The sequence below is a fragment of the Lepisosteus platostomus genome, chromosome 2 (assembly GCF_059453375.1).
Source record: "Lepisosteus platostomus isolate fLepPlt1 chromosome 2, fLepPlt1.hap1, whole genome shotgun sequence".
Taxonomy (NCBI): Eukaryota; Metazoa; Chordata; class Actinopteri; order Semionotiformes; family Lepisosteidae; genus Lepisosteus; species Lepisosteus platostomus.
In genome coordinates, this window is record NC_142612.1 from 19,054,587 (window position 1) to 19,082,559 (window position 27,973).

The window sequence follows — 27,973 nt, forward strand, 5'->3', positions numbered from 1 at the left end:
GATGACACTTGGGCTTGCTGTGCTGGATGCACGTCCGACTAATTAAAAGCGTCGTGTTTTCAGTTAACAAAAGCCTGATCCCCTGTCTCTATCCTCGCTGAACCTGTCGCGCTACAATATTTTGTTTCTGTAGAAGTATGAAAATGATTTAGTAGATACCATAGAATGTTACCATATCTTATGGTTCTATTGCAATGTACGGAAAACAGCTTACTAGCTGCGTTAAGTGGTTAGCGCGCAAGTACGTACTAAATCGGTAACTTATTTTTAATTAACTCTGTATTACCTTTTCCAAATAAAAATTGAATTCCAGCAAAGCATGGGAATCATGCCTCAGTTGCATGTTGCTACTGAAGTGGATGTGTATATAACGTCTTTAATCTGATCCTTATATATGAAAAAATCAAAATCTCTACAGGGCCAGAAAACGCACATATGCGCCCCAAAGGTACCTTCATTTGCGCCTTTTTTTTTCAGAATACAACTGGAGCTATTCTGACGAAATCATCTTGCTCGTAACACAGTGGACTGAAACGTCAAGAAAGTAATGCTAATTTGTAACGCTAATTAGTCTGTAACGACCGCTTTTAAACTTGCACATTTTAAAAGACTTCTGGCTGCTTCTTGAAACTTCCCATTTAACCTTAGATCCTTGAATTCAGTCGCGTTAGTACTACGGAGACACCAGGTGGCAGGACAATATAGTGCGTTGCATCCTTCTGCAACTGTGTCTTAGATGTGTCCCTTTTTTTCATTAATACAGCGGTAGGTTGCATTCTCCTGGCGCAGATTTCCGCGGTCCTGCACAGCTCTGCGTTCTTCCAGGGATGCGGACGGATTTCACCACAGGTCCGTGCAGATCCTACGCGGCACAGCGCAGTTTTGCAAACCAGCTCTGTGAGAGACCCGCAGCCACTGTGAACCAATGGGGTGACGCCGAGGACCAAAATGTTTTTGCTGTTCAATTCTTTCAGTATTTTCTCACTCTTACTGTTGTTATTCACTGATTTGCCTATGGCATCTACAAGCACATAAATTGCTTTCGTTAAAATAATATAAATTTACTGTATTTTACCGGTTGTCATTTTCCTCCCTGCGGCGTATTACGGTTTTTAGCATAGATACCAACACAAACTAGATGTGCCCTTCGATCTGGCAGTTAGGTTCAATACAGCCGCCATCTTACGATGGTCAAACCAGGCGGCTCCTCAATGTCAGCTTTGAAAATACTGCAAGGTTGCGGAGTATACGGCTGTAGTTTTGGGGGGCAAGTAAACTGACAAAGCACAGGGGGTAACTACGTTATTGAATAATCTGTACTCTGTAATTCAATCTCAAAGTGATAGATCTCGTTTAGCTTGCCGTGATAGGCTCCGGCTACCCCGCGACCCCGCCTTGCATAAAACGGTCAGAAAATGGGTGGATAAATATATTTTTGCCCAACACGTTAGTTATACGATAATTATTCGTTTCTTTTTTGGGTCCAGCAAACTCTATTACGTTTTGCTGGCTCTACAGCCGTATTCCTCATTACACTCTTAGCAATACGAAGCAGGTGTCAACATAAAGAACAATTATATTTTGCTGTTTACTGTTACAGATCCTTTAATTTACAGTTTCCATTAACGAGAAACCCGCATATTCCCGCTAAGAGTTGCGTCAACTCAGACCCTATCCGGAAAACAGGGTACAAAATCAACGTACGGAAGCACTCGTTTTTTTCAACATTATTTTAAACCGATTTGCATCTTAATAGTTTTATGGATTGTTTTTGAACTTTACTCGTGTTTAGCAAATTCAATCTCATTTACTTAACGTCCAATAATACTATTGTGTCATAACATTCTGAACATATTAAGTGTGACCATGCATGTAATACCCTAGTTGAGCATGACTGTTATATAATGTGTACGTATGCCATTATCATTCGTATTCGCGGTATCGATTATTCTGTTGTGTCAGTCACAATACCACTAGCCCACACAGATTTTTGAAACTTTTGTCTCTTAGAAATAATAGCACATCTACAGCCTTACTGTCCTAGTTACTAGTTTAATTAAAAGACAAATATTCATGTTAACTGTTTACATTGTAAAAAAGGGCAGATGCCCACCTGCTGACCTATCTGGGCAGCAACCAACTAGTAACAGTTCCTCATAGTTTGGCCATACTGTTGCATTATGGGATACCTATAGGTTTTGGGGAAAAGCGTTTTCTTGCGTCGCTCTGTGTGACGTCACACAGATCGCAGGGTGGATATCTATGGTTGTTTTCACGTCTTTTTCCATCTGAGCAGCCCAGCAGCCCCATCCAGAACGTTCTGGACGTCACTTCGGGCAGGACTTCATGGCAGACGAAAGGCAAGTGCAATGTATTTCACTACAACATTCAGTTAAATTAGCCGAGTAACGAGTAGGTTGAGAGTAGTCGATTTTCTCATAAACTGGTGTTTCTGTGTTGCAGGAGCTTCCCTGACAGCCTCATTGACGAGGATCCTCAGAAAGCTCTAGAGGTAAATAGCGTCCCTGGGTAGCTGTGCCTGTTTCCTTCCGTGGTCTTTCTCTTAGGTACTCAATTCGATTCTTTACGGTATTATTTTATACAGTCGGAATAAGCGTAGCCACTTTACTATCCATTTAGTAATAGATTTGGGCCTTTCTGTGTCTAAATGGTACTTCTAAACAGTTGTCTGCCCAACGATTTTCTCCGTAATCATTTCACTTTTCCGCATATAGCTAAACTTTTTTTCTTTTTAACATTACTCAATGTCCCAGAAAACGTGTTAACCTAAATCCGTTTTAAATTGTCGTATTGATTCCTTTGGATTCGTTACATGACATTCCAGATCATCCTATCTTGCTAGATTCAGTTCAGTTCAAGATGTCAATGTAGTATTTAAGCGTGCTCCTCAAACCGTCCAGTCACTTGATATCTCCTTGTCCCCCAGCCAGTACAACCGGTCTGAATAAATAGTGCTTATTGGGCACATTGGAGTCAATTTAATCTGAAAACCTCTGTGGGCTATGTACTGTACATTGGCATTGGAAATATTTTAATATTGTATACTACATACATATGTATATATAAATGTGTGGATAAAAAAAAAGTTACAGTAGGAGAGTTAAGATACCAAAGGGAAAACGTTATGAGCCTTTCGTGATGATTTCCAAGTGGAATTTAAAATCATTGCCCTCTCCTTCAGTTTGTATCGGGAAAGACCCATAAAGTTGAACTGAAGGTTCCATTAATTTAATTTGGATCTGTGATGGGTTTGAGCATTTTGCTGGATATTGGAATGAGAACTTTTTTAAACCAACCATTTTTGTGTGCTAGAATGTCTATAAATAATGTGCATTGGTACTTTGACAACTCGTTAAATCATATGCTACTACCATACCTTGGTCCTGTATTTTCTAAATACTCTCAGACATTTGCCTTTTTCTTTATGAAACACATTGTTCACCACATGTAGGTCAGTGATAGCTCTTTCAGGTTTTGCACTCATCCTTGTAGCTAATAATGGTGATTTAATCATCTTCTTCCAACATGCATTAACCTTCAGATAATTAAAAAAAGGTGTCAGAAATTCGTTAACTACAGAGTTTATTTTTATTCTACACATTCAGGGTCACAGATAATGGGAAAAGAGCCTCCTGACGATACAAATGATAGAATTTAGCAATGCGTTTAATTTCTTTTTGTTCTGTTCATAGTTTGCATGTAGTAGTGATGGGGACTCCCCTCCACCACCACCAATGTGCAGCATCCACCTGGATGATGCGACAGCAGCCGTACTGCACCAGAACGCTCACCACACATGAGCTATTAGTGGGGAGGAGAGCAGAGTAATGAAGCCAATTCATAGATGGGGATTATTAGGAAGCCATGATTGGTATGGGCCAATAGGAACTTTGGCCAGGGCGCTGGGGTAATTTATCAGTAACTTATCATACATATACAGCCATAAAGGAAATATTATTCATCAAATTCTGTTGATACATCTGCACTATACACATCTAAATAAGTGCACATTTCTCCAAACAAAGTCAGCCCTCTTTCCTGTTATTAGTTTTTTAATAGGTTGTGTATACATCCCTGATTTATTGTAAAAAAAAAAGTTATGAGATGTAAATGGCATGATAAGGTCAGCTGATTTTTTTTCACATCCACAAACTTGGACGTTAGATGTGAAATCTGTTTGCACCTGTTCTCCGCTGGGTCTCCAGTCTGTTGCTCTGCTGTTTTTCTGCTTTGCTTGAGTTACTGAGTACTTGCAACTGCACCAATTCAGAAACTTTTTCCCCTCTTATGTTAGATGAGTTTTAAAATATAGCGTTGTACCTAGGTTGTGTTTAAGCCTTAATTACCCCCACAATAAATTATATTGCATTTTACTGTAAATATCCATGTGTACTTTGTTGACATTTTTCTTACATTTTCTAATATACTGTACATACCTTAAGAAATGTCCTATGCCGATAAACTGAAGGAATTAACCCTTTTCAGTCTTGAACTGAAAAGATTATGAGGGTACCCGATAATATGAACCAGGGGACACAAATGGAAACTATGTGGAAGTGCTTTTGGTTTCAAGAACAAGAGGCAAATCTTTACCCAAAGAGCTGTGGGAGTGTGGAACAAGCTGCCCAGCCATGTCGATGATGCCCATACTCTGGCTTGTTTGGGAAATGGATGAGTAGATTGGATCGTTGGATCCAGTTAGCTGCTTACTACTAAATAGACTAGATGGGCAAAATGGGCCTATTCCTGTTTGTAGTCTTTTATTTTCATATTTTCAGTGACTAGTTTTTGTTTTTAAGTCACGTGTGGAAATTCACAATTGTTCTGAGGCTGATCTTGTTGCCTATAAGCTTTCTGAGCACCAGTCTTACTCAGTCAGTTGTCCTCTATGGCTTGGGGTGTCCTGCTCATACTAATTTTAATAACATAGCACAGACACAAATCTGGGGTTTCTGATTAACTTGTGCTTCCATTCAGTACTTTTACCAGTTGAGCCTTTTGGAAGCATCTGAGGTTAAGCTCTGCATATGTTTTTGTATGTCTCAGCACATTCATTTGTATTTTCTTCCAGGAGCTGAATGAGGCATTGGAACGAGCATCAGATAATGCAGAATGGTACTGTCAGAGATCCTACACCCACCTTCTGCTACAAAATTACAGCAGTAAGTAAATCTACTACATCCAAGTCCTCAATATTTGTCAGTAATGGTGCCTGTCACCTAGTAGTGATTTGTCAACTAGTGGTGGTGTTAAGATGTGGGCATGTGTTGAAACCACTTGTGTGCTTTGACCAAAGATGCAACAAGAAATGTAAGTTATTCAGAAGAGGATGCATGCTGTGGCAAAAGTGGGAGGTACAAATGTTTACCACACTGGTATCTTATTGTGTCCGTATTGTAACATTCCACTGTAAGAATAATTCCGTATGGAATTTGTGGGTGTATTAACATTTTGAATTTGTGCCATAAAATCTTTTCTATATCTTACTGTTTGTAGGTGCTCTTGAAGATGCAAAGAAGGCTCTTGACCTGAAGCCAAACCTTGCCCTAGCCTATCTCAGAGCGGGGTACGTGGAAACATTTCGTGTGTTGGTACTTCAGATGTTCCTTGTATTAGATGCTTTATAAATTAATTCTACTGAAAACCACAAAATGCTAAAGATGAGACACTGAATCTTGTGTGATTCTTTATAATATGCACTTTATTTTAGGCCAGTTGTAAACCACAAATACATAGCTGAATGTCTTTAGGATCTTCAATGGGGACCAAAAAATTTTGATTTTACAAATGGAACTATTCCCATAAGAAATAATGGAAATAAGGGTTACTGGAGACCAGGAGGACATAAATATTCCCCAGAGGACATTGAGTGTGACATTTTTCCCGTAAGGGACCATGACATGATGACATAATTCTAGAGTAGTGTACATTCACATTTTTTGTGAATAAATGTTTGTGGTTTGTGAGCAACTGCGTACGATACTGAGATCAAGCAGTGTTAGGTGCATGATGCTGCACAGGCTGAAAGTGGCATCATGTTTTGTGTATGTACAGCACACACAAAAATGAAAGCAACATTCAACTTTTATATACAGCAGAATAATACATACATTTACATTAAATGTTGCAGATGTGTTAAATAAGGACGTCTAATACTGTAAAATTACTTTAATCATCTAGTAACTCTGTCTATATTTTAACTTATCTAGCAACATAGTGTGCTTGTGCTTCTCGCTGTTTCTTTGACTTCTTTGTTAGGGCACATTGCCTTCAGGGGACGTAAAGTTCGAGACATAAAAAAGGTAAAATTACATACAAATCTCAGCCAGAATACAGTAATGTATAAAAATCATTATAGATATAAAATACAAAACAATTTAGATTTTACTAGAAATTGGCCATTTTGTACACTCTGGACTTTATGGAGCAGTTTAAGTCCTTTGGACATGAAGTGGGGGAATGTTTATGCCCATGGTTACAGAAACTCAATAGTGGAAAAAGTAGGGAGACATTAAATGGGGATCTTCCTGTATTAACAGTGGCTTGGACGGTGTGGTTTTCTAGGGACTTGGATCAGTTCAGAAATAAAAATATCCAGGCGTTATGTTAATATTCTCTGCTTCGTTCTTCTTTTTCTCTTCTTATCTGATGAGAGGTGTTCCATTAGTTACTGTATATGTGATTGTTCCAACAAGAAAAATGATGAACACAAAGCAGAGCTAAGATGCTTTGTCCATCTCTATGGTTTTGCTTTAATAAGTGTTTTGAAACAATAGTAACCACATAATATGCAGGAAACAGTTTAAGAGGAAATATCAGAAAAGTGTATAAAAATGTCAACTGAGAAACAATATACCTGGGTAAAGAATATTATCTATTTTGAACTGGAATTGTAACTATGTATTAGTATCTTACACACATTTGGTTTGGAAAACTTTAGGCAGTTTTACACAATGCCTAAGCTACAGGTTTGCTATATATTTTCTTGTTTTATTTTATAGAGTTGCAGAGTACCATTTAAAAAACTACGAATCTTCATATGAGGCATTCAAATCAGGACAGAAGTTAGATGGTGAGTATTTCAGTTTTATATTAAACAGCAGGTTAGTTTTATGTGCTTATGGTTTTGTGACTTTCTATGTCTCTGCACACATTACCACAGAATCTGACAGCACCTTTGGGATTTGGATTAAAAGATGCGAAGAAAACATGGATTGTAAGTAACATCTGATTAAATTTAGTTTTAAGTTTATTTTCTAGGCTGTTTTATAAATCTCAAGAATAGTTAAAATTTAGTCATTTAGTTTATGATTAAGCTTCTGAAAGTTTGTGCAGTTATTTGTTGAATGGCTGTCATACATAAGTATTCATTAAAGAGCACATGGACAATATGCCTCAGGCTGATGAAGTACCCTGGTTTTTTTTTAAATAATCTTAACAACATGGGATATGAGTTACAAAGCCTGATAGAATGTTTTATCTATAAATACATGCATATTGGTTTATTAAACTTTAGTAGCATGTGTAAAATTAGTAATTATATTTGGTGTTGTTGATGGGTATAATTCGTAGTATTTTGGTCAGTGTGATGTGTGGGTGTATTATCCAGCAGAAGTAGTATAAATATTAAAAATATTGGTAGCTGAAATCTTAAAGTTTCTACTTCTGGGTTGATAAAGTTTCAATCATTGTTTAACTCAGTTAATGGCAAAATTCATGATTACCAACTTATTTTGTTACTTGCAGTGAATAAACAGAATGGATCATCCAACACGGTATGTTGTTTTATCTCATTGTGGAAGATGATACTGATATCACGGCTTTGGGGACTTTCACATGTAAACCACTTCAGACATGCAAGGAAAGGCTTTATACCCAGTAGTTTAACAGAACAAATCAAAACGTGTCTTTGACATAAGAAACCCAACCAAAGCTTCAGAGAAGGTAGCTACCACCACTTTTCAACCTGCTTCTATTTCTATACTTACTCTGGACTACTGACTACCCAGTGCTCAACACATGCCAATCTGCACTAACAGGTTCCATCAGTTATACAGTTTCTATAGATGTCAATAACACTACAGTTAAATGTTTTTGAGTAAAATTTGGGCCAGAGAATTCTTAAGATTTGTTTTGCAGACCCATTAAGCCTTGAAGGTTTAGAAGTCAAGATGGAGATCTAATGTTGTATAATAGGTGATTAAAAGAGGGAAGGTATACTGTTTCTTTGCCAACAGACGTTGGTTGTAATCTGCATGGATGTCCGAGGGGAACTGGTCTGCACTGCATTTTGTTAAGACCCTGCTGCTGCATGAAAATCTGGTTTAGAGTAAATTGCTTGATATCACTTTTACTATGCAAATACAATTTGAATTAGGATTAATCAAATTTAATGTTCGTGTTTTGTGGCAGTATGAGCAAAAGGTTGAATACTAGTAGTAACTTCTCAGTGCGTTTTACAGAAAAGTAAAGAAAAATGAAAACGGCAACAAGGATACGTGTTAATATTAGCACAAAGAAACAGATGGGTTTATAATGTGATAGCAGATGCAAAAGGGCAGACATAAATTAAATAAGAGTCTTTATAAAGAAGATGGTTTTGGGTCTGCCTTTGAAGGCGTTGAGGGAAGGTGACTATTTGATATCATTGGGTGTAGAATTCCAGAGCTCTGGGCCATAGCAAGAGATGTCTTTGTCACCCTTATAATGTAGATCTTGGGGGACAGACAGGAGACCAGAGTCAAACAAAGGCTTCAAGGTAGAGAGTAGGAAAATGAGTTGGATAAATATTGGGGTGCCAAGCCATATAGAGCCTCACAGGTGAGCATGAGGATTTTGAAGTCAACACAAAACCTGATAGGAAGCCAAGGACTCCAGGACAGAAGAATTGTGATCTTTTGTATGTATTCTGGATGCTGAGTTTTGGACATACAGTACTGAAGTTAGTTAAGAATGGATTTAGATACACCAGCGAGTAGGTTGTTGCAGTAATTGATTCTAGAAAAGACAAATGTGTTGACCAGCTTTTCAGCAACAGTCAGAGACGACATAATCCAACGACATTTCTGAGATGGAAGAATGTTGTAGTGGGAATTATATTTACATACAAACAAATACAGTGGAATTTCCACATGTTTAGGTTGTAATACTGTAACTAGTAGGAGACATATGTATATTTACCATTTATAATAAAGTGCAAAGAAGAATATATTCTCTAAACAAATTGTATTGTGTACTTATATAGCATATCTTTTAAAATAAAATGTAGAATTACTTGATTTTGGCATGCTTATGCTTTAATAGTAAATAAATTATTCTAAATAAACTAAAAAATAAAAGTGCTAGTGTCCCCTAATAAAAGAGGGGTGAATAAAAGTGAAGCAGGTGTTGAACAGAGTTTTAATTTATTTTTCAGATTTGTTATGAGTTCTTCTTTAAGATTTTACTTAAAGATCACAGATTTTTTTTGCAACCTCGGCAAATGAAATCTTTGGCATTGCTTTGTAGAAACATACGACTAGATTTTGTGTATTAGATCCGTTCTCATGTAACATAACATTTTTCAATCCTAGAAACACAGCTACTGTATATACTGTATGTTGCTGATGCAATCATCTGTGGTGCATGTTGAATGGATTTTGAAGGACATTGACTATAAAGGGGTTATGATATTAACCAAGGAGGCCTTTAATGTGATTGCTTTGTAATCCCAATTTTCAACAGAATCTGTTTAAAAAAGATTTTTTTACCATTATAATCTCATTTCTCAACACAGTCAATTGGAAACTTTTGACAACTGCTTTGAGCATGCTAATAAAGTTTCTATGTTATGCTTACATTTCATGGGAAACCGAGAGGAAAATTGATCTAAGTTTATAGAATCCTAATGGGTTTAGATTGGGTAAACCCAATGGGTTATTTTACATTCAGTGGTAAAACAAAAAGAGAGACTCTAAAATAAAAAAATTCATTTAGGACTTTGAATAAGAAACTCTTCTTTAGAGAGTTTTGGGTATGTTTCCCAACTAGGTAACTAAGGTCCAAACTTTTCAATGTCTTTCAAGTAACAACTTGGTAAAATCAGTGATTCTTTTTGCTGCTCAGTTACCCAGAAAGCAAGAGGGTCTGAATGGCTTTCTCTTATTTGAAAACTGTTTTCTTTGAACTCCTGTGGCTTGTCAAAGATTTAATCATTTAGGATTTAATCTATTTGGAGTGAAGAATTAGTTAAAGCTTAAAGAAAAGCTTCAAGGTTCATTTGGAAGCATGAAAAAGGGAAACTCTTAATTGGGGAAAACTGTGAACTAGTCTGTGTGGAATACTTCATTGCACCACAAGGTGGTGCTATTTCATTCCTTCAGTTGCTGAACACTATAGTTTCTCTACGCACTGCAGTATAAACACGCAATTAAACTTGATTAGATATCGCTGTGTTTCATATGCAGGAGAGCCTCGCTTAAATTCTTTCACATGCATAATTTAAAGTTGTTTTTTTTTTCTCTTCCCGTTTAACTGACCAATTCAAATGGATGTCCTACTTAAAACACAAGGCAGCGCAACCAAATGTGAAGTAAGTGAATTCTTATTGTCGTCCGTTCTAACAATGAATGATTCTTAAACTCCTTTAGCAGTTGTTTCAATCCATGAAGAATTCTAGTTTTTGTCAATGCGTGAGCCCAGAAACATCTTCAGAGGCCCTGGTTATGGGTTTTCTTTGGTCTATGCAGTGATAAGCCATGATGAAGCAGTGGTCTACGAATGTGGCAGGTGAGTACCCAATCTAAGTGGTACCCCCCTGCCCCTCCAAGCCTCCTGCCAAAATGCAGTTCTGACAGCTGTAATGGATGTCCCACACGGGGGAAAAAAAAATGTGGTTCATCAGCTGCGGTGCTCCCATCCCCGGCACCATGGCTCGAGCAGCAGAACGCCCCGGATGAATTGTCCAGACAAGCCGGGGTCCCCTGGCGCCCGGGGAGGTGATGCGGAGCCTCCCAGTACAGCACCAGCAGCAGTCAAATCAGCCAGGCCATCGGCTTCCGCTGCTGGGAGAGGTCAAGCTCGAGCTCAGAGACCTTCATTGAATCATTTCACAAAACGGCCTGCAACACGGAACCACATCTGGCCAGGCCGAAACATGTAGACAAGAGCCCCCAGCACCGGTGTACACAGGATACACAAGGACAAGCCTCATATGATAGGGGTCTACAAGGGAGCAAGTCTTCAGGGATTTTTAGAAGCAAGATTTATTTTGTCCAGGAAATGTCTTCATTTCTAGCATTCAGATCTCTTCTTCAAATACTGTGTGTTGTAGGTGTGCATGAAAGTTTTAACAAAAGAAGACGGTGGGGGGGCAGGCCATTGTTTTGATCAATGGTGGGGGGGCAGGCCTTTGTTTTGCCTGTGAAATACTACTGTTTTATGTGCAGAAATATGATATTATAAACGTTTTTACAACATTTGACATCTTCACCTGTCCACTGAACTGTAAAAGTTAACTGTCAATGTTTGTCCTTGATTAAAATGTGCTCAGTAGCAGATGGAGTGTTTTAGAGTTTCTAAGTATGTTGTTTCCAAAGTACACAAGCAGTGACTTTAATAACTTTATTTTCTCATAGATACGATTGGTACCAGACAGAACCACAAGTTATCATCACCATCATGGTCAAGAATTCTAGGAAGGAAGATGTAAATATCCAGTTTGAAGAAAAGATGGTATGTGTTTTTTCAGTAAATGATCTTTTGATATGCTCTAATGCAATATGGTTTTGACACCCTGTGAAATTAATGGGAAACAAATGGCTATAAGATATGAAACATAACAAAAGTATTTTATGTGACTAGCAGATAAGCACATCATATTTAGTGACAGTTATTAAATCCTTGTACACTTTCATTATAACGTCTGTTAACATATCTGTATTGAAAGGCAAAAGATTAAAAAGAAGTGGAAAAATCTTTAAAAATTATAAAAATAACAGCTCCCAAAATCAAAGAACAAACCTGTGTTTGATCTGTTCTATAAATTAATTAAAAACTTCAGTTCTGTATAATAATTTGGTGCAAATTAGATGGAAATGAGATAAAATATTAATTTAGTTATCTGGGGAATCTGCCTGTAGGGCTTTCTAGTCTTCAGTCTGGCTCAAAATGCTGTCCATATGGCAATTATGTACAGTAGTATAAGAGAGCATTGGCCTGATGCCTATTGGCGTAGCAAATTCTTCCTGTGACACTCTTCTGTTAGGTTCTGATCTGAGATGTGGAGGATAATGAGGTTGTTGTAAATCTTAAGTGCAGAGCCTACCCCTGGGGCTGCCTCAGATCTTAAGAGTGTGGCCTCATTGTTACAGCTGCAGTGGAATGATAAGGTTATAAAAAAGATGCATACTGTGATCTATGTCGATATGCGTTTATCTGCAAAAGAAAGTACACTTCTGAGTCTCTTCTTTTGAGAACACCTGCAGATTCTGGAACTGTGCACAACCTTGTTAAAATATTGAGTGGGGCACGCTTAGTAGTGCAGCACTTTGCCTTATGCAAGGCAGTAATTAATTGGCTTTGTGCAGATGAGATTGCTTTCCATTCCTATACAGACACAGGATTTTGTCTGTGAGGGGATTCTAGGTTTACTTTAACACCTTTGTAGGTAGGTAGGGATCAGCGAAGGATAGTCTATATAGTCTCTGTAGTTTTGTATTTAAACATTTGACAGGTCATTCCAATTAGGTTCTGGCCTGACTGATTCTTCATCTTTGTGTTGCATTGGAGCCGTGAGCTGAAGTACTGTTTCAAAAATGTTACTGGTCTCTTTAGGCGGGCGACCTTCAGAGCAGATGGGCTGACATACCTTCTTGAGGATGTTGAGGGAGAAGTTAACATTCATTCCTGAGTCACCAGCTGTGACTTCCAGTGCCCAAACTCGCATTCTAAACCAGTTGTACTTTCTTGTGGCTTGATGTTATGTGAATATCCATATGCTATATGGTAGGGGGTAACCACTGACAGCGATAAGAACTAGGCCTGAACAAAATGACCGATTGAAGGTCGAAAGCTAATTGTTCTTTCTGAAGCCCATTTCAGAAGACTGCCAATGTGTGGAAGTTAGACAGGTTTTCCTTTTTTTTCTGCTCTTTTGCGCATTTTGCAACCAGAAAATGTCTGATAATCCCTTGGGGAAAGATGTAAACATTCTGCTGCTCCATTCTCCATACTTATCATTTGCACTTCATTTCCATTCTGTTGGTTTATAGTGTCTGGAGCCCATATGAACACTGCTCTTTTGCCCTCTGTCATACTGGGCAGTGGCTTTAGCACTGAAAGTGGAATATCTTGAGCTTTTGACATTTCCTGTGGGCTTCTGCAAGTGTTCTGTTGGCCATCTAGGGACTCAGTTTCTCCTTTGATTTTATGTCTAAACAGAACATTGACTCATTGCAGAAAGTGGCTTCCTTTAGTCTGGTTAAATCTTTGGAACTCTCTGTATAATTCTCTTAAGTCTTTGTATATGGTGTTCATAGCAATATCAAATAATTCTATGAAGTCTGTATTCCATTACTGAAGCCCTAACAAAATTTTAGCTGTAAGTGTATTGTAAAGATATAACAAAAATGTATTGTTACTGAAACACTAGCAAAATTGTCATTTTTTTTCCACAGGTTATACCTTTTCTGTAGTCAGAATTTCAGTGTTGTTAGTTACTAGAAATGTATTCTATCTGTTGTTTATTGTGATGGTCTAAGTACTTTAGAGAGACATAAAAGGAATATACATTTCTAAAGGATGTTATTTTTTGTGTCTTAAGTTACATGCAACTGTGAAGCTGCCACAGGGTGATGAATTCAATTTGAAGAAGCATCTTCTTCACTCAATAGTTCCCGAGCAAAGCACATTTAAAATTCTCTCATCAAAGGTAAGTTTCTATTCATTAGTCACTCATACTTCTGAGTGCGTGCATGAGCTGTTTGAAAACACTAATAGAAATTGGCATTTTGCAGGATTAAACTTGCACACAGTTATGGCCACATTAGCAGGAAAGGCATATTCAGACAGTTAAACTTTATTGAGATCTGAATTGCGGAATTGCAGCAATGGTCACCAATGACATTTCTGAAGACATCTAGTTATATTGCTGCTGACTTATATTGATCAAGAGAAAATTATCATGGACTGTGATTCTTACCAAACCGGAAAACCTTGTATCTTCCAAAATAATAACCTAAAACCACTTCACATTTACATTTGATTTGATAAATTAATAATGTTCGTGTAGCAGAAATCACCCGAGGCAGAGCCATATGTATGAATTGTATTCTGGTTATTTAGAAAACTTTTTCTTGCATATTTTATTTTAAAGTGAGGCATTGTTCCACACACACTCTGCGAGAAGGCAAAAGAAGTTCAGTATTTCATCTGGGGCTTCATTTGCGTTCATCTGTGCAACAATGCTGTCAGAAAAGTGAAAAATCAGAAGGTGCTTTGTTTCAGTTTTCCTTGAAACGCTGTGTCTCAAGATGAAATGGCTTATTATAACTTCAGTGATGAAGTGAAAAGGCGCACAGCAGTGTAGCTGTGAGTGTGGGCTGGGTTTCTTGCTCCTCAGGGCTGCAGTGGAACATGTGCTAGTGGTGGCCCATTAGCACAGTGCTGTTGCTTCAGAGGCTGGCTGCAGGCAGCAGAGGGTCACTATTCACAAAGCTGTGTTTGTTCTGAGGCCTGAAGGGCTCCCCAGGTTAGTCTGGCTTCACTGACAGTTACATGGTAAAGTATTTCAGTCTTCAGTGCTGGAATTCCACACAGACCATTTTCTCCCACCTTGTTTAGCCGCAGCAGCAGCGGCGAATTGAGTGTTTCAGTTTAAGAAAAGGAATCTATAAAGCAACGACCTGCCTTTTATTATTGAACTGAAGTACATTTAAGCAGACCTTAAAAATTGTAGTTTGAGTAACATGTGTATTTTAGTTTTTTTTTCCTTTTCAATATGTTTTTCTTTGAAACCAATGAATGAAAGTTTGTGTAATTTACTGCTCAATGTCTTCAGTTTTTTCCAGGTTTACTGTTTATATAAAATTTTAATATCTTAGTTATGTGATGTGTTAACATTATACTTGTACATGCTGGAAGGAGGGAGCCTTAATCCTGTTTCACCACCATTAATTTTAAAGTAATTGTGTTATGTAGAAGAAGGTCTTAAATAATTCAAATCAGTTTGCCTTCGAAAACAAGCTTAAACTGAATCTTTTTTCCCCTTTTAATCTCTTTATCCATCTTCCAACGGCTACAAGGTGGTACAGTCTCGTGTTAAAGAAACATGTTAAAAATGTTGAAGAAATGTATTAATTGAACTCAGTTGTATTCACTCTACACCTTTGTAGTAATGTTTTTGCAGAAAATCTGTGATTCTAGTGTTGGAACAAAGTAATCGATGCAGTTGCCCATATTCTGCCATACCTTTAAAAAAATTGCTTTAAATGATTTTTATTTCAGTAAAAGGAATTCTCCATATACAGTAGATGGAATTATACATTTCAAGTGGGCCTGACTCATGCCAAGCTAATCTTCCTCAGTTTACAGTTTCTGCACTGACAACAGATGGTCTGAAGTGAAAAGCTGAGAGCTTTATGTAACTCAAGCACCTCTGTGTTTTCTGAGGCTGTCCGTTTCACTTCCTAAGGTGATGGCTTTCTGAAGGCAAGCATGTTTTTTACCACATAACAAGTGCTCTTCAAGCTATACTTAATGCATACAAGTGTTGTTTTTATCATTTTCTCAACAGATCGAAATTAAAATGAGGAAGACCGAAGCCATCCGATGGGAACAGTTAGAAGGAGAGGGGGCCAAGCCAAATGTCAAACACTTCACACCTAGTAAGCAGCAACTTTAGAAAATTGCTTTCAAACCCATTGCTGGTGAAAACTGGGTTCAGCATTGTTCTAAGTCAATGAAAGTGTAACTTTGAGTCAAGCTAAGATTTTTTCAGCATATCATATATGAGACATGATATATTTCTTACCTGAAAAATAGTTTGTTTATACACCAGACAATTCACAAGGTAAGAGATTGAATCATGTTCTTGCTGCTTTTCTGTTTGAATTTATAGTAAATTAGGTTAACACTTTTATCCAAAGACTCTTCTGTTTGTAACCTGTCATGCAGCTGATTACTTTGCTGAAGCAATCCGAGTGAAGGATCTTGCTGAGTTGTATAATAGTATTGCCCATGGGCTTTGAGTCCAGAGCCACTACTCCACACTGCTGCCTGTTAACTGTAGTGAATCAAAGTCTGATTTCCCATTCAGGTAGTTACTCTTCCCTGCATGTAGTTAAAATAAAGACACTAATTGTATTTTGTTCTCTTTAGACCAGTATCCTTCTTCTTCACATTATACAAAAAACTGGGACAAGCTAGTTGTAGATATAAAAGAGGAGGAGAAGAGTGAGAAACTAGAGGGAGATGCAGCTTTGAACAAACTTTTCCAACAAATATATGCGGATGGCTCTGATGAAGTTAAACGTGCAATGAACAAGTCATTTGTAAGTATAATAATCCAATTTTTTAAGTTTAAGTTAGTGTTGTATTACTAGCTATTTTAAACATGGCTTTGAGGAATTTAAGATTTCTTTTTTCAGGGGGTTGATCTTTTAAGTTTTTTATGGTGACATTGGAATAGAAATATGCAAAGAATCATGGTAAATCCTCAGAAATATTTCTAGCAAGGTAATCAGGGCTGCTGTGGGCCGGGGAGCTCCTGGCTTGCAACCCTCAATGAGCCAGCAGTTGCTTGAGCTTCCTCTGATTTCCACTGCCTTCAGGAGCCTGCAATAAGCTGCTTAATAAGAATTTAGAAAGAAAAAAATTGCCGAATGGTCATAAATTGTTTTCTAATTTCAGAGAAGGCATTTGGGCTATATTGTGGCATGTGAACACAAATGTAGATAATTTATATACTTAAGCATGAACATAATATCAGGGTAGAGTTTGAATTAAGGGTAACTCATTTTTGGTTTTGCACTCGTGCTAGTAACCTAAGTGTTAAAAGGACAAACAGTTTTTTGTCCATTCATTCTGGGTGTTGGGAATCACTGGTGTAGTGGCTAGCAGCAGATTCTCTGTCTGCACTTCTTGCTCATGTGTGCTCATTTCTGGTCTTCTGTAATGAGGAAACAGCAGTTCTGTATAAAAATCTGTTTGGGAAATAGTTCCATTTGCTTGGCATGCATCAGGTATCCTATACTATCTATGTTTTTGAGCAGATCTAAAGAGTTGGGGTGTAGCAAAATGCATCCGTTTATTTAAAATAATGATATTATTATTAATCTATGAGACAAACTTCTTTTGATTTTGCTATAACTGTAATTGGTATTATTAGAGACAAGGATAATAAGGTTGTTTTAGTATCTAACGAGACACATCACTAAGGAATTTAATGATATTGCAGTATGTGCTGTTGTTCTGCATTGCTGTGCTGAGTCTGCAGGCTTACTTTAATACTGTATTGCAGATGGAGTCTGGAGGAACTGTTCTGAGCACCAATTGGTCAGATGTTAGCAAAAGAAAAGTAGATGTGAGTCCTCCTGATGATGCAGAATGGAAGAAGTTCTAAAAGCATTTGGATCCCGGAAGCTCACGTTTTGTTCTTCTGTACCTTTTTTGTGGACAGATTTTTTTTTTCCTTGCACTGTTTTGGGGGAAAAAAGGCTGCAAGCAATTCTGTGCATTTTAAAAAAAATCTCAATTTAAAGTGTTTTATTAAAGTTGAACTTTTCTGCAAACCTATTTTAAATAATTGAAAGTAAATTTAATATTGTGTACCGGACTCTTTTTTTCCACAATAAGAAAAGTATGGGCAGTAGCTGGGGTTCTGTATTTACCTAGTGAGATACAAAAGGCATAATGTCCTAGACAAAATTAAGGAAGAAGAGTATTTTTCCAGTCTGATCTAATTTAAATTGTCATTTATTTTCTGACGAATTACTTGTTACATCAGGAAATTTGGCACTGGTTATCTGTGTTCTGTGCAGTGCAAATGTAACACTTTAACAATCATAAATGATAAATGCAGCATTGTTCTTCACTCACTGTGCACAAAAATGGCTGTCAACTTCACAACTGTTTGATTAATTATAATAGCATAACTTTACAGTTCTGCTGGTTCTTCACTGAGGCTTTTGTAAATTTGTGAAATTTATAACTTCCCAGTTTTCAAGGCTTTGACCAGAGATATAGAACCTCTATACAGTATATCCTGTTTGCTGTTCTATTTTTATATATTTTCTGCACTAGTGATTAACTTTGTGGGTTCAGGACATACAGAAGACTTTGAAAAAGTGGTCTACGGCAATGCGTCTGGGCCAGATTTTATGAAATGTATACCAAAAGAAGTGGACAGAGAGCTGTTATGCTGGTTAAGCACCCCACTCATGAAATGGGTTATATTAAATGTAATGTAAAGCTGCTCCAGGTCCCCCTCCCTCAAAAGAGTGTGTTATCAAACATGTCAAAAACGCCCTCCAATCCACATGTACCAATAAAATGTCAGGAATAATTTGAATAATTTGATACCCTGCATATTCAATAGACTTCTACAGTTTGTCAGCCTCATCTCTTATCAATTACATGGTGCTGATTTACAAAACTTAACTTGTGAATAGGAAAATATAGACTGTGTAGTATTGCAAGAAAAAAAGAAAAACTGTCCAGTCAGCTCCTTGGCCACGTTGTTACCATGGACTGCACAGCTTGGGGTAGTTCTTGAATCATTAAGCTACGGTCAACCAAATGAGTAAGATGGGCCAAATGGCCTCTTCTTCAGTACCTTTCTTGTGTCACAGTGTCTAGAATAGGGCTATGCAGTCACATTTGTAAAAGAGTATCATGCTGGCATCCATGTAATATGTGACATCAACAAATCAAAGGTATATGTATTCTGCAGAGATAACAACAGGACTGATTTGGAGTCTTGAATGTTCCTGTATGTTGGTGGTTACTTCGGTGGCACCAGCGTTGGACCTGCTTCATCAGATGCAGTGTGTATATTTTCAGCAATATAATAAAACACCTTAAATTTGTTTACTGCTGGTTCTCAACTTCACTCAAAATTTAGATTTATATACTGTAATGCCTCTGAGCTTTGTTCTGAATTTATCTGTCTTCCATACTGTATACTTTTCTGTGAAGTTGGCTATCAACAGTGTGTTTCCCTAACTGCATGTGGTTGGTCCTCTTAAGCATGAGCTCTCAGCATTCAGGAAATCTATATATGAAATAAGACAGGAATAAAGCATGGATTTATTAACAAGCATATTACAAATAACATAGAAATAAAGCTGTTTAATGTATAGAGGACACATTAGCGTGGAAAAAAGGCTGAAGTATTTACCACTATGAATCTAAGGATGCTGGAAAGAACGTAAAAAGTATAATTGCCTTGTTCAGTTATATGATTTTGTTGACACTAATTGCAGCAATCTAAAAAGACGAGCTTTCTACACATTCAGCTTTAAATGCGCAACAATCTTTCAATAGGATTAACAATATAGTTAGCACTTTATTATTTATTTACATCCTGGAAAAAGGAAATTTTGTATTATTTGGTCTTTAAATACGTATGTTTGTTACATAAGGCAGAGTTTCTGAGGACTTCTTTAGCTGCGATCTCCACTGAGTTTCCTTGATGTTATGCATGAGTCAGTCGGAGATCTACAGAACGCCTAATATGCGTCCGACCCACCAGCGGCACGGCATGATGATCCTGCAAGCAACACGGCATCCCCGGTAGTCATAGGGCCAGGGCCAGTAGCCTCCGAGGGGCTCGCATATCCGCTGGCAGTGCGTATAGCTGCGCCTGCACTCCGTGCAACAGATTCCTTGGTGGTCCAGCATGGGGTCAAAGGTCATGGTGTCTTCCTCCCCTTCCAGATTTCTCTAGAAAAGCAAATCGAATACTTCAATAGGCAAGAATAGGCTTGATGCCATCCATTAAGCCCCCAGTAGTTGAATTCTGAGAAATTTCCATGTGCACTGTTGGGAAACAGTTTGTCCCCTTGCTTCTGTTTCCAGATGGATGACTCTGGCTCTGGTTTCCCTAGATAAATGGTTTCTAACCCTTGACCCAGGTGAACCACCCGGTCACCCCTTCCAGGTTTTTGTTACGAGTTGACTTCTACATCACTAGCGCTTGCTGATCCCCTTAATTGATCTGCTTGCTTCTGGGAAGTTTTGGTTTACTTGTTTCGGGACTTGTTGCTACATTTCAAGGACACCCAACTTTCAAACATATTGCTTCCTACAACCTGAGATGCATTGCCTGCCCTTATTCCTGCCCGAGTAGCTCTTAATGGGTGAATTAAAGGTTTTTGCCCCTTCTGCAGTGGTCCAGCTGGTTACGTTTCAGGCAGTATACTTGAAAAAAGGGAAATTCTGAAACTCAGAAATTGGTAAAATGATCCCAAAAGTTCCACACTCCATTCAAAGGTTTATGAGCCGATTGCAAATTTAAATATATTCCCCTAATAGAAAACTGAAATCAATTAGCCTGTGATTAAGAAATTGACTGGACTGCTCCCATTTCTCAATTTCTGTTGAACTGGGTTCAGCATGTGTCCACAAAACAGTGACCTACAGTATGTAAAACCTGAGGGTCCCCATGTGTGAGTTGAGTCCTTCTGTGCCAGAAGCCTGACTATTCACTGCTAGTGGGTATCGTGCTGGGTCTTCACATAATGGTTAGAATGACAAAGGGGTTTGTTCCTTTGGTGAAAAGAAGGCCAGGAAAATAGACTTGAGGTGACAGCAGTGGTTTCTGTGAGTGACCTTGGCAACTGTGTAGAAATGCACACAGCTGCCTCACAGATAGAAGGCTTATGATAATGCTTGCTTTAGCACAAGCTGTAGTGTATTTAAAATATTCGCTTTTCGACTACAAATAAAGTTTTATGGTAGATATGTCCTTGAAGTAGAGATAGACACAGGGGTTAATTTCATATTGGAAAATAAAAAGAAAGGAAAAGGAAAACATTTTGGCATGGCATGGGAAACCAATTCTAATGTGTTTTTGTAGGAGCCAAGTTAGAATTTAGTTGGTAAAAATAACTTGTGTTAAATTGGATTGTGTTGACTTAGGATTCTTTTAATGGGTCACATTAATAAGCAGTTTAGAGATGGAAAATGCATCAGTCTGCAAGCTGCAAAGGAAAAAAATGAAGGCTGTGCTTTTCTTAATCTTATTATTTTTCTGCATGGCACATATGTCTGCTTCTTTCTCTGTGGCTTGCATGCTGATGTAGATATGATGAAGAGTGCAGGACTGTTCATGACTGAACTGCAGCTGTGGTGTTATGGATGTTTCTCAAAACCTTTTGAACTGACTGGTTGAGCTGTGGGTTTGTAGTATTAGGCGGCACCACTGAATGATTTTGTTTTCTTTTGTTTGTAATACTGGTGTTAATCATTTTTTGTGCTTCACAAACATATGCCGGAAAACCTTAATAAAATAGTTAATATTAAAATATTCTTAAACTGATATAAGCTGTGCGAATAACACAACTCATTGGTAATTGTAAATTGATGCATATTGCCTTCTTTTGTTTTGGTACTTACGTGATAGGGGTTCTCTGGGTTGAAAGTGGGCTCTTCCTCATCTGTAACTCTCCGTGTGGTAACGTTCTGAGATTGACCAACAGTGTTCACCTGCTCTGCAGCCTCTATGAATGGATCATAAGGTTCTGACTGGCGTCTTGGACGTTGAGCTTCTCTTTTCTTTCTCTGTCCATCTGTAAAACAATAATTATGCCTTTCCAATGACTGACGTACAGACGCCTTTGCCCAAAACTGTTAGTCTGTCTTCTAACAGAAAAAGCAGCTCAATTTCCCCATCAACATAAAAGATTGCAAATTTTCTCAATTTAATTTGTTCTTCTTGTGCATATATATTTAATGGCAGTTAACATAAAATAACATGAAGAATGTTAAGTGATTTACTTCTACATACATATTTCGACACTATGAAAATGGGGTTGTTTTATTGCTTAGATATAGCTATAAATAATAATAAAATAAAAATAACGCATAAAATGTAGACAGTAATAGGTTGAAGACAAATATTTGTGTGATCAATATCATTTTTCATTATTGTACATTAAAGGTAAGTTTTTACTACAACTTTTTGAGCATACAGAATAGTGTCTGAGTTTGTATTTTAAGCTAGTCTGTTTGTATTTTAAGCTAGTCCTAATGAGTCCTAATTGGATTGTTTGCACCATTATACCATTCTACAGTTACCTTTGGCATATGTCTGACGAAGCCAGAAGATTGGTAGATTGTCACAGAGGTCCAGGATCTTGGCGCTCAGAAAGCTGTTGTCTTTCACTGGTTGCTCTGCAGACACCCAGATGAGAGGCGACTCATCAAACTTAGCTGGCATAATCTCATCTTCCTGTCAAGATGAAAGAACATTCTTGTTGCTTGCCAAAACTGATGCACTGGTTCATAAGGCTGAACACCTTGGATTGCTCATAAACGTGGTGAATGAAAACTTGGAATAAACCTCTCACTTTATAACATCTATTTAGGTTGTTCTTTGATGTTTAAGAGACATCACCCACCTCTGCTGCATATCAAACACTAATGGAATTAGAAGTGAGGTATACATAGTATACCTTATCCAAAGTAACTTATCAGAACTAGACAGGTTCTCCCAAAGATCATGAGCATGTATCTTCATTACTGTAAGTACCATAAACAAGTAAAACTGAACAGTGGTAATCACATCTTTAAAGACAGATCCACCTGCAATCAGAAAAGAAAATTCACAGTTCTATTAACCTTTCCATGTATGGAGACATGTCAAAAAACACTTTAGTCGAGTTGTGGTCAATCCTGATCCTGGACAGAGACAATCCAACAGGTTTCCTATGTCATCCATAATCCAACGATTTCTAAACATTTAGAATGAAGCTGTTAGCATTGCTGCCTTGCAGCCCTGGGGCCCTGGGTTCAATTGCTGGGGTACTATTGGCATTGAGTTTGTATGTTGTCCCCGTGTTTTTGTGAGCTTCCTCTGGGTGCTCCGGTTTCCTCCCACAGTCCAAAGACATGCTAGTAAGTTAGCTTCAGGTAAAACTGGCCCAGGTGTGAGTGTGTGTGTCTGCATGTGTCCTGTACAGGGTGTATCCTGCCTTGCACCCAATGGTTGCTGGGATAGGCTTTGCCCCCCAAACCCCCCCCCCCACCCCCACGACCCTGAACTGGATTAAGCTGTAAGAGGATGGGTGGAAAACAGGGCTATAGGAAAGTTTACCTCGTGTTCAGAAAAAGTAAACGCAAAAAATCTTCTATTTTATCTTCTATCTGTTTGGGAAAGAATATCAATTACTGTACCATCTTTAATGGTTTGTGTTTACTGTAATCTAGTATGAAGCAAGGTTTCTTTCTTCAATCATAAAAAAATCAAGTGAACTAGGACAATCACAGACCGCAAGAGACAATTTCAAGACACCAGTCTTGTCAATTGGAGGAAACCAGACTGACCAGAGAAAACCTACACAAACATGAGAGAACCTGCAAATTCTCCACAGAAGTCTCTACAGTTCCCATGAGACTGCCATCTACCTTGTTAAGGTGTATAACATTTCACTGATTCTGTCAAAATCAACAGACTAGAATATCTGAAAAACTGGTGTATCGTGTTTTTGAGGAATCCAAAATATTTTACCATTTGGAATTCTAAAGGTCCCATTGAATCAAGCAGCATAACCTTTTTGCATGCATGTTGCTCATGGATCTGACTATTATTATAGTGCACAAAGGAAATTTCCAAACTTCAGATATTTAAAAAATTATAATTAAGCCGTGAGCAGCATGGCGGTGCAGTGGCTAGCAAGGCTGCCTTGCCATGCTGTGGCCTTGGGGTTCTATCTGTGGGGAGCTTGTATGTTCTCCCCACTTTTGCTGCTCCAGTTATCTCCCACGATCCAAAGACATACTGGTAGGATAATTGGCTTCTGAACAAAATTGGCCCTGGTGTGAGTGTGTGCATCGCAGTGCCTATGGGTGCCCTGCTGTGGTCTGGCATCCCGTCCAGGGTATTTTCTGCCTTGTGCCTACTGCTTGCCAGGATAGGCTCATGCTCCCCCATGACCCTGAATAGCAAATCATGGGTGAATTCAGCTGCTGAAAGTGATTAATTCAAGCTTGTGAACTTTGCCTGAAAATACATTGTATACAATACAAAAAATAAAAATGATTTGATACAATGACTTTGTAAGCTTTTTGATGCAGATAGTTCATCCAGTATATCTGTATTTTTCTGCCTGCTTGAGAAAACAGGAGAATTAAATATCCTCATCGTATTGGATCTGTAAAATCTCAAAAACCAAGGCACATTATGAGAGATGTACATTTGTCATTTTTCTTCAAAGACACCTGAACGTATTTTATAGTGAAGAAAGTACCAAAGAAACTACAGATGGTGTGAGTTCAAAACCTACCAGGTCAAAGGTTAGTGACTCTTTGTTCAGAGTCTCCACGTCAGGGAGGTGAGCCTTAGCTTGTGCTTTAATATAACATTTCTCTCTTCCAGAGAAGCGAATTCCAGTGATTCCCTGCATTCAACACATTGTAGAAATAATACGGTAAACAGTGATTTTATGGATCTTGAAAAATTTCATTCTGGTAACCTTTAGAAGCTTTCCACATTCTTAATTCTTATATTTAATCCATTTATGTATTAATAAATCTGATCAACATACATATAAATGCAAAACTTTCAATTGAACACAACTATCAATTAGTACGTATTTTTATGCATCGTAGACTCTGTTTCCTACAAAATGTAATCGTTGTGGTTTTTATTGCAAATTACAAAAAGAATAAATCAATTCAGCGAGATCATTTAGAGCTTGTGTGAAAATGCAATACGAATTCATTTTTAAAAGATTTTAAAGCTAGCAATGACAGTTTTAGTGGCCCAGACTCACAATGTGAAAGTCATGAACCTCCACAGCCTCATCGTTCCCAATTTTTGTCTTGAATGTCTCCATGTTATTCGCAGTATCAATTTCCATGGATCCTTCCTCTACTTTTCCATTGATGCTCATGCTGTAGTGAACATTGTACACCTGGAAAATTAAAAAAAAATCTATTTTTGAAACAGCAGCAAGTAAAGGTTTTGCATTCTATTCACATTCTACTCTGGAATTTGACTGGAAGAGCTAGATATAAATAATTTACTATTTATTTACATGTCTAAATGTGTCTTTATTTTTTTATGTGTCCTACTAGTGTGGGTTTAATACCAACAGTATTCTGCATGTCTACAGTGACAGCAAGCAACTACCCATAATGTTTATAATATATGTACACTCCTCATTTTAAAGGCGATAATACTGCTAGCTAATACATCACACTTTAAGTTGTTTTCGCAGCAAATGAAGTAGCTTTTATATTGCCATGCATGTTTTCTATTCTTTTATTTTACCAGGCCACTCAATTGAGAACAAATTCAAATTCATAATGACGACATGGAGGCCTATTTGCTTATATAGCTGGACATGAGTAGAACAATTTAATTAAGGACCACGTGTAAGTGTATAACTGCATAAACTGATCTCAGGTGCCTCTGGTCTGAAGGTCAGAACTCTATCTAGCCACTACTCCATGCTGCTGCCTCATGGTTGTAATGTTTTCAACTGCAATATTGCAATCGGCCTTACTACACAACAGGCAAGAACCAAGTACCCAGATTTAATTAGGAGAAAAAAACAACCTTTTCGGGTAAAGTAATTTTATGGCCCCACCCTAAAATATTGACCAATCCACTCAGTGGATACGCAGCTGGAGGTAAAAAAAAAAAACACTGTGTAACTTAGTATCTCCATTTTAGTATCTTATACTTTGATACTTAGTATCAGAGATTCAATACGAACGAATGGAACTATGAACTCCTCCTATGACGTCACCACACACGTATTTAAAGAAATTAAATATCGACAGTATGAAGGTGGATTTTTTCTGTATATAAAGATAAATAAAATATATTAAACAAACTCGGCACATAAGAACTGATAGTCCACTCATAAGAGTGTAAATCAAGTTACACTGCTTTTTTTATCACACAATGGAAACAAACCATAGCAATTAATGCTTTCAGAAAGGTGTCAAAAACTATAACAGAAACAGTTTCTAACAGTATGAAATATTTATAAAGACCTGAGTATTTGGCTTAGCAAATATGTTCCTTAAAAACACTAGGTGGAGGATGGAATGCATTGCAAATGAGTTACCCAGGCGGGCTAAAGCGCTCAAGCTAGTATCTACACCGCTCGGACCCAGGGTTACCAGCAGACCACTCTGGCTGTGCAAGCGCCTAAGGAAGCCACATACCTGCCTCAATACACACAGGGGCATTTAGAATTATACACAGAGTAGGAGAAAGGTGGAAAGCTTACGTGCTTGTCGTTCCAAAAGTAAAAGGCACCAATAGCACCAACAAGCAGAAGAGCCGCTCCTGCTATCAGCACCGCTGCTCCAATTTTCAGAAGACGACCACTGTTGGAGGGTTTTACAGTCACGGCAGTGTAAGCCTTCTCAAGGGAATAAGAAATACAAAACCGTAAAGCAGGGCAGCACACGAAATGCAGCTTGAAAACCGTGATAATTAAGCTAATGGGTGCCGAAATCAAATTCAGGTGTGGTTTTACACTACGGTTTATGCCACTGGATCGTTTAACCTCCGGATAGTTTAGCCCATTTTAAATGAGAAGAATGAAGATATCTATATCTCATAGATTCTTAAAGTAAGAATTTCAGAATTGTTCATTCTTGTTAAACTTGCTGTTTTCCGGGTATATAACAGGCACAGACCTCAGCTCATTACATATATGAAAGTTAAAAAATATAATATTTTGTTTCTGCATATATTTTGACATGACAATGAGTGTTTTTTTTATGTCAGCAGCACAAATAATAATCATTGACGTTGCATTTTCTAAACCTGTTTAATTCGCTTTCTGTTCCGGAGTTGTCAAGTTTGGGTTGTTGTATGATACAATGAAAAATGTTTCACTACTTACAGGTGGTAAACACTGTTCCACGTCTTCTGGTCCTGCCAGAGAGATGGGGACTTTCTCCGAAGTCTCTGCCATGGCTACTAATGGACTTCTGAATCAGACTGTCCACCGGTGCACTCTGCACTTCACCCGGAGTGGACGTGACTAGAGTGCTAACTAGTTACAGAGCCTGTTATATTAGCCTCGCTCTACGCTTTTTTTCGTCTGGGCAACTGCTTCAACCCACTGACAAAACTTGCTAGATTCCTTCGCGGACAGTTTTTTTTTTTTGCTCCTGTCATAGGCGTCCCTCTCAAAATATTTTTATTGGAAGGCAGCCCTTATTTTGTATACGTGAAGGGTTGTCTTAAACGCTCCTTTTTTATGCAGGGCTGTCGTAGCCTAAGTTAATTAGAACTGACAATTGCCTCGGTGAAATTTAAAATCCTTCTGCAGCGTTCATTTGATGTAACAGTCAAAGCGATAATGAGAAACTATCAATATTAAGATCTGGGAACATGGCACACTTTCGGTTGGTTCATTTCTGATTACTCGGGCACGTCATGTCGTATTTTTTCTTATTAAGCAAGACTGCTTTTCTCTGTATATACTTTTAAGAAACATTCGGATTGCGAGAAATACTCAACACACTACAAGATCCCGAATAGATAGACATTCTTAGAACGACGTATTACGTTTAAACTAAACTGTTTTAGTTTAGTTTAACTTGGTAAAGAATTTGTATAGCGAGCGTTTTCCTCGATGATGTACCTTTAAACCGCCATTTCACCTTTTCGACTCCCTGAGGGATTGACAGGTCACACAGAAATGCATTACCCAATACAATGAATGGCGATAGTTTTCGGGAAGGACTACATGCAGTGACACAAAGGTGAACAGAATCAACAGCG

General features: G+C 38.0%; 2 protein-coding genes across 4 annotated transcripts; one reads left to right on the forward strand and one right to left on the reverse strand.

Moving 5' to 3' along the window:
• Window positions 1-830: 830 nt before the first annotated feature.
• sugt1 (SGT1 homolog, MIS12 kinetochore complex assembly cochaperone) lies at window positions 831-18,562 on the forward strand. 2 transcript variants are annotated; one of them, XM_088602993.1, is made up of 14 exons: window positions 831-849; window positions 2,297-2,360; window positions 2,464-2,512; window positions 5,093-5,183; window positions 5,518-5,587; window positions 7,023-7,093; window positions 7,184-7,237; window positions 7,768-7,796; window positions 10,572-10,591; window positions 11,637-11,733; window positions 13,823-13,930; window positions 15,794-15,884; window positions 16,378-16,550; window positions 17,519-17,819. In XM_088602993.1, exons 2-14 carry the CDS (start codon window positions 2,347-2,349, stop codon window positions 17,618-17,620), a joined length of 969 nt encoding a protein of 322 aa, XP_088459119.1. In that variant the 5' UTR covers window positions 831-849; window positions 2,297-2,346; the 3' UTR covers window positions 17,621-17,819. The 2 variants fall into 2 exon arrangements, with proteins under 2 accessions (XP_088459119.1, XP_088459108.1); XM_088602982.1 differs by lacking the exons at window positions 831-849; window positions 13,823-13,930 and having other exon boundaries at window positions 17,519-18,562.
• Window positions 18,563-19,287: 725 nt separating this feature from the next.
• cnmd (chondromodulin) lies at window positions 19,288-27,304 on the reverse strand. Of its 2 annotated transcripts, none has more exons than XM_088603002.1 (7): window positions 27,087-27,304; window positions 26,463-26,600; window positions 24,993-25,133; window positions 24,504-24,617; window positions 22,297-22,450; window positions 21,616-21,788; window positions 19,288-19,941 (listed from the first exon to the last, which is right to left on the reverse strand). In XM_088603002.1, exons 1-7 carry the CDS (start codon window positions 27,156-27,158, stop codon window positions 19,717-19,719), a joined length of 1,017 nt encoding a protein of 338 aa, XP_088459128.1. In that variant the 5' UTR covers window positions 27,159-27,304; the 3' UTR covers window positions 19,288-19,716. The 2 variants fall into 2 exon arrangements, with proteins under 2 accessions (XP_088459128.1, XP_088459137.1); XM_088603011.1 differs by having other exon boundaries at window positions 26,463-26,597; window positions 27,087-27,302.
• Between the last annotated feature and the right edge of the window lie 669 nt (window positions 27,305-27,973).

Bases quoted from the DNA above. Each gene is read 5' to 3' on its own strand.
- sugt1 (XM_088602993.1), top strand. The intron at 5,588-7,022 runs GTACGTGGAAAC...TTTATTTTATAG, and splicing joins CTAGCCTATCTCAGAGCGGG to AGTTGCAGAGTACCATTTAA. The intron at 13,931-15,793 runs GTAAGTTTCTAT...TTTTCTCAACAG, and splicing joins TTAAAATTCTCTCATCAAAG to ATCGAAATTAAAATGAGGAA.
- cnmd (XM_088603002.1), bottom strand. From the start codon at position 27,158: ATGGCAGAGACTTCGGAGAAAGTCCCCATCTCTCTGGCAGGACCAGAA. The intron at 26,601-27,086 runs GTAAGTAGTGAA...TATTCCCTTGAG, and splicing joins TGGAACAGTGTTTACCACCT to AAGGCTTACACTGCCGTGAC. The intron at 24,618-24,992 runs GTGAGTCTGGGC...TGTTGAATGCAG, and splicing joins AGGTTCATGACTTTCACATT to GGAATCACTGGAATTCGCTT.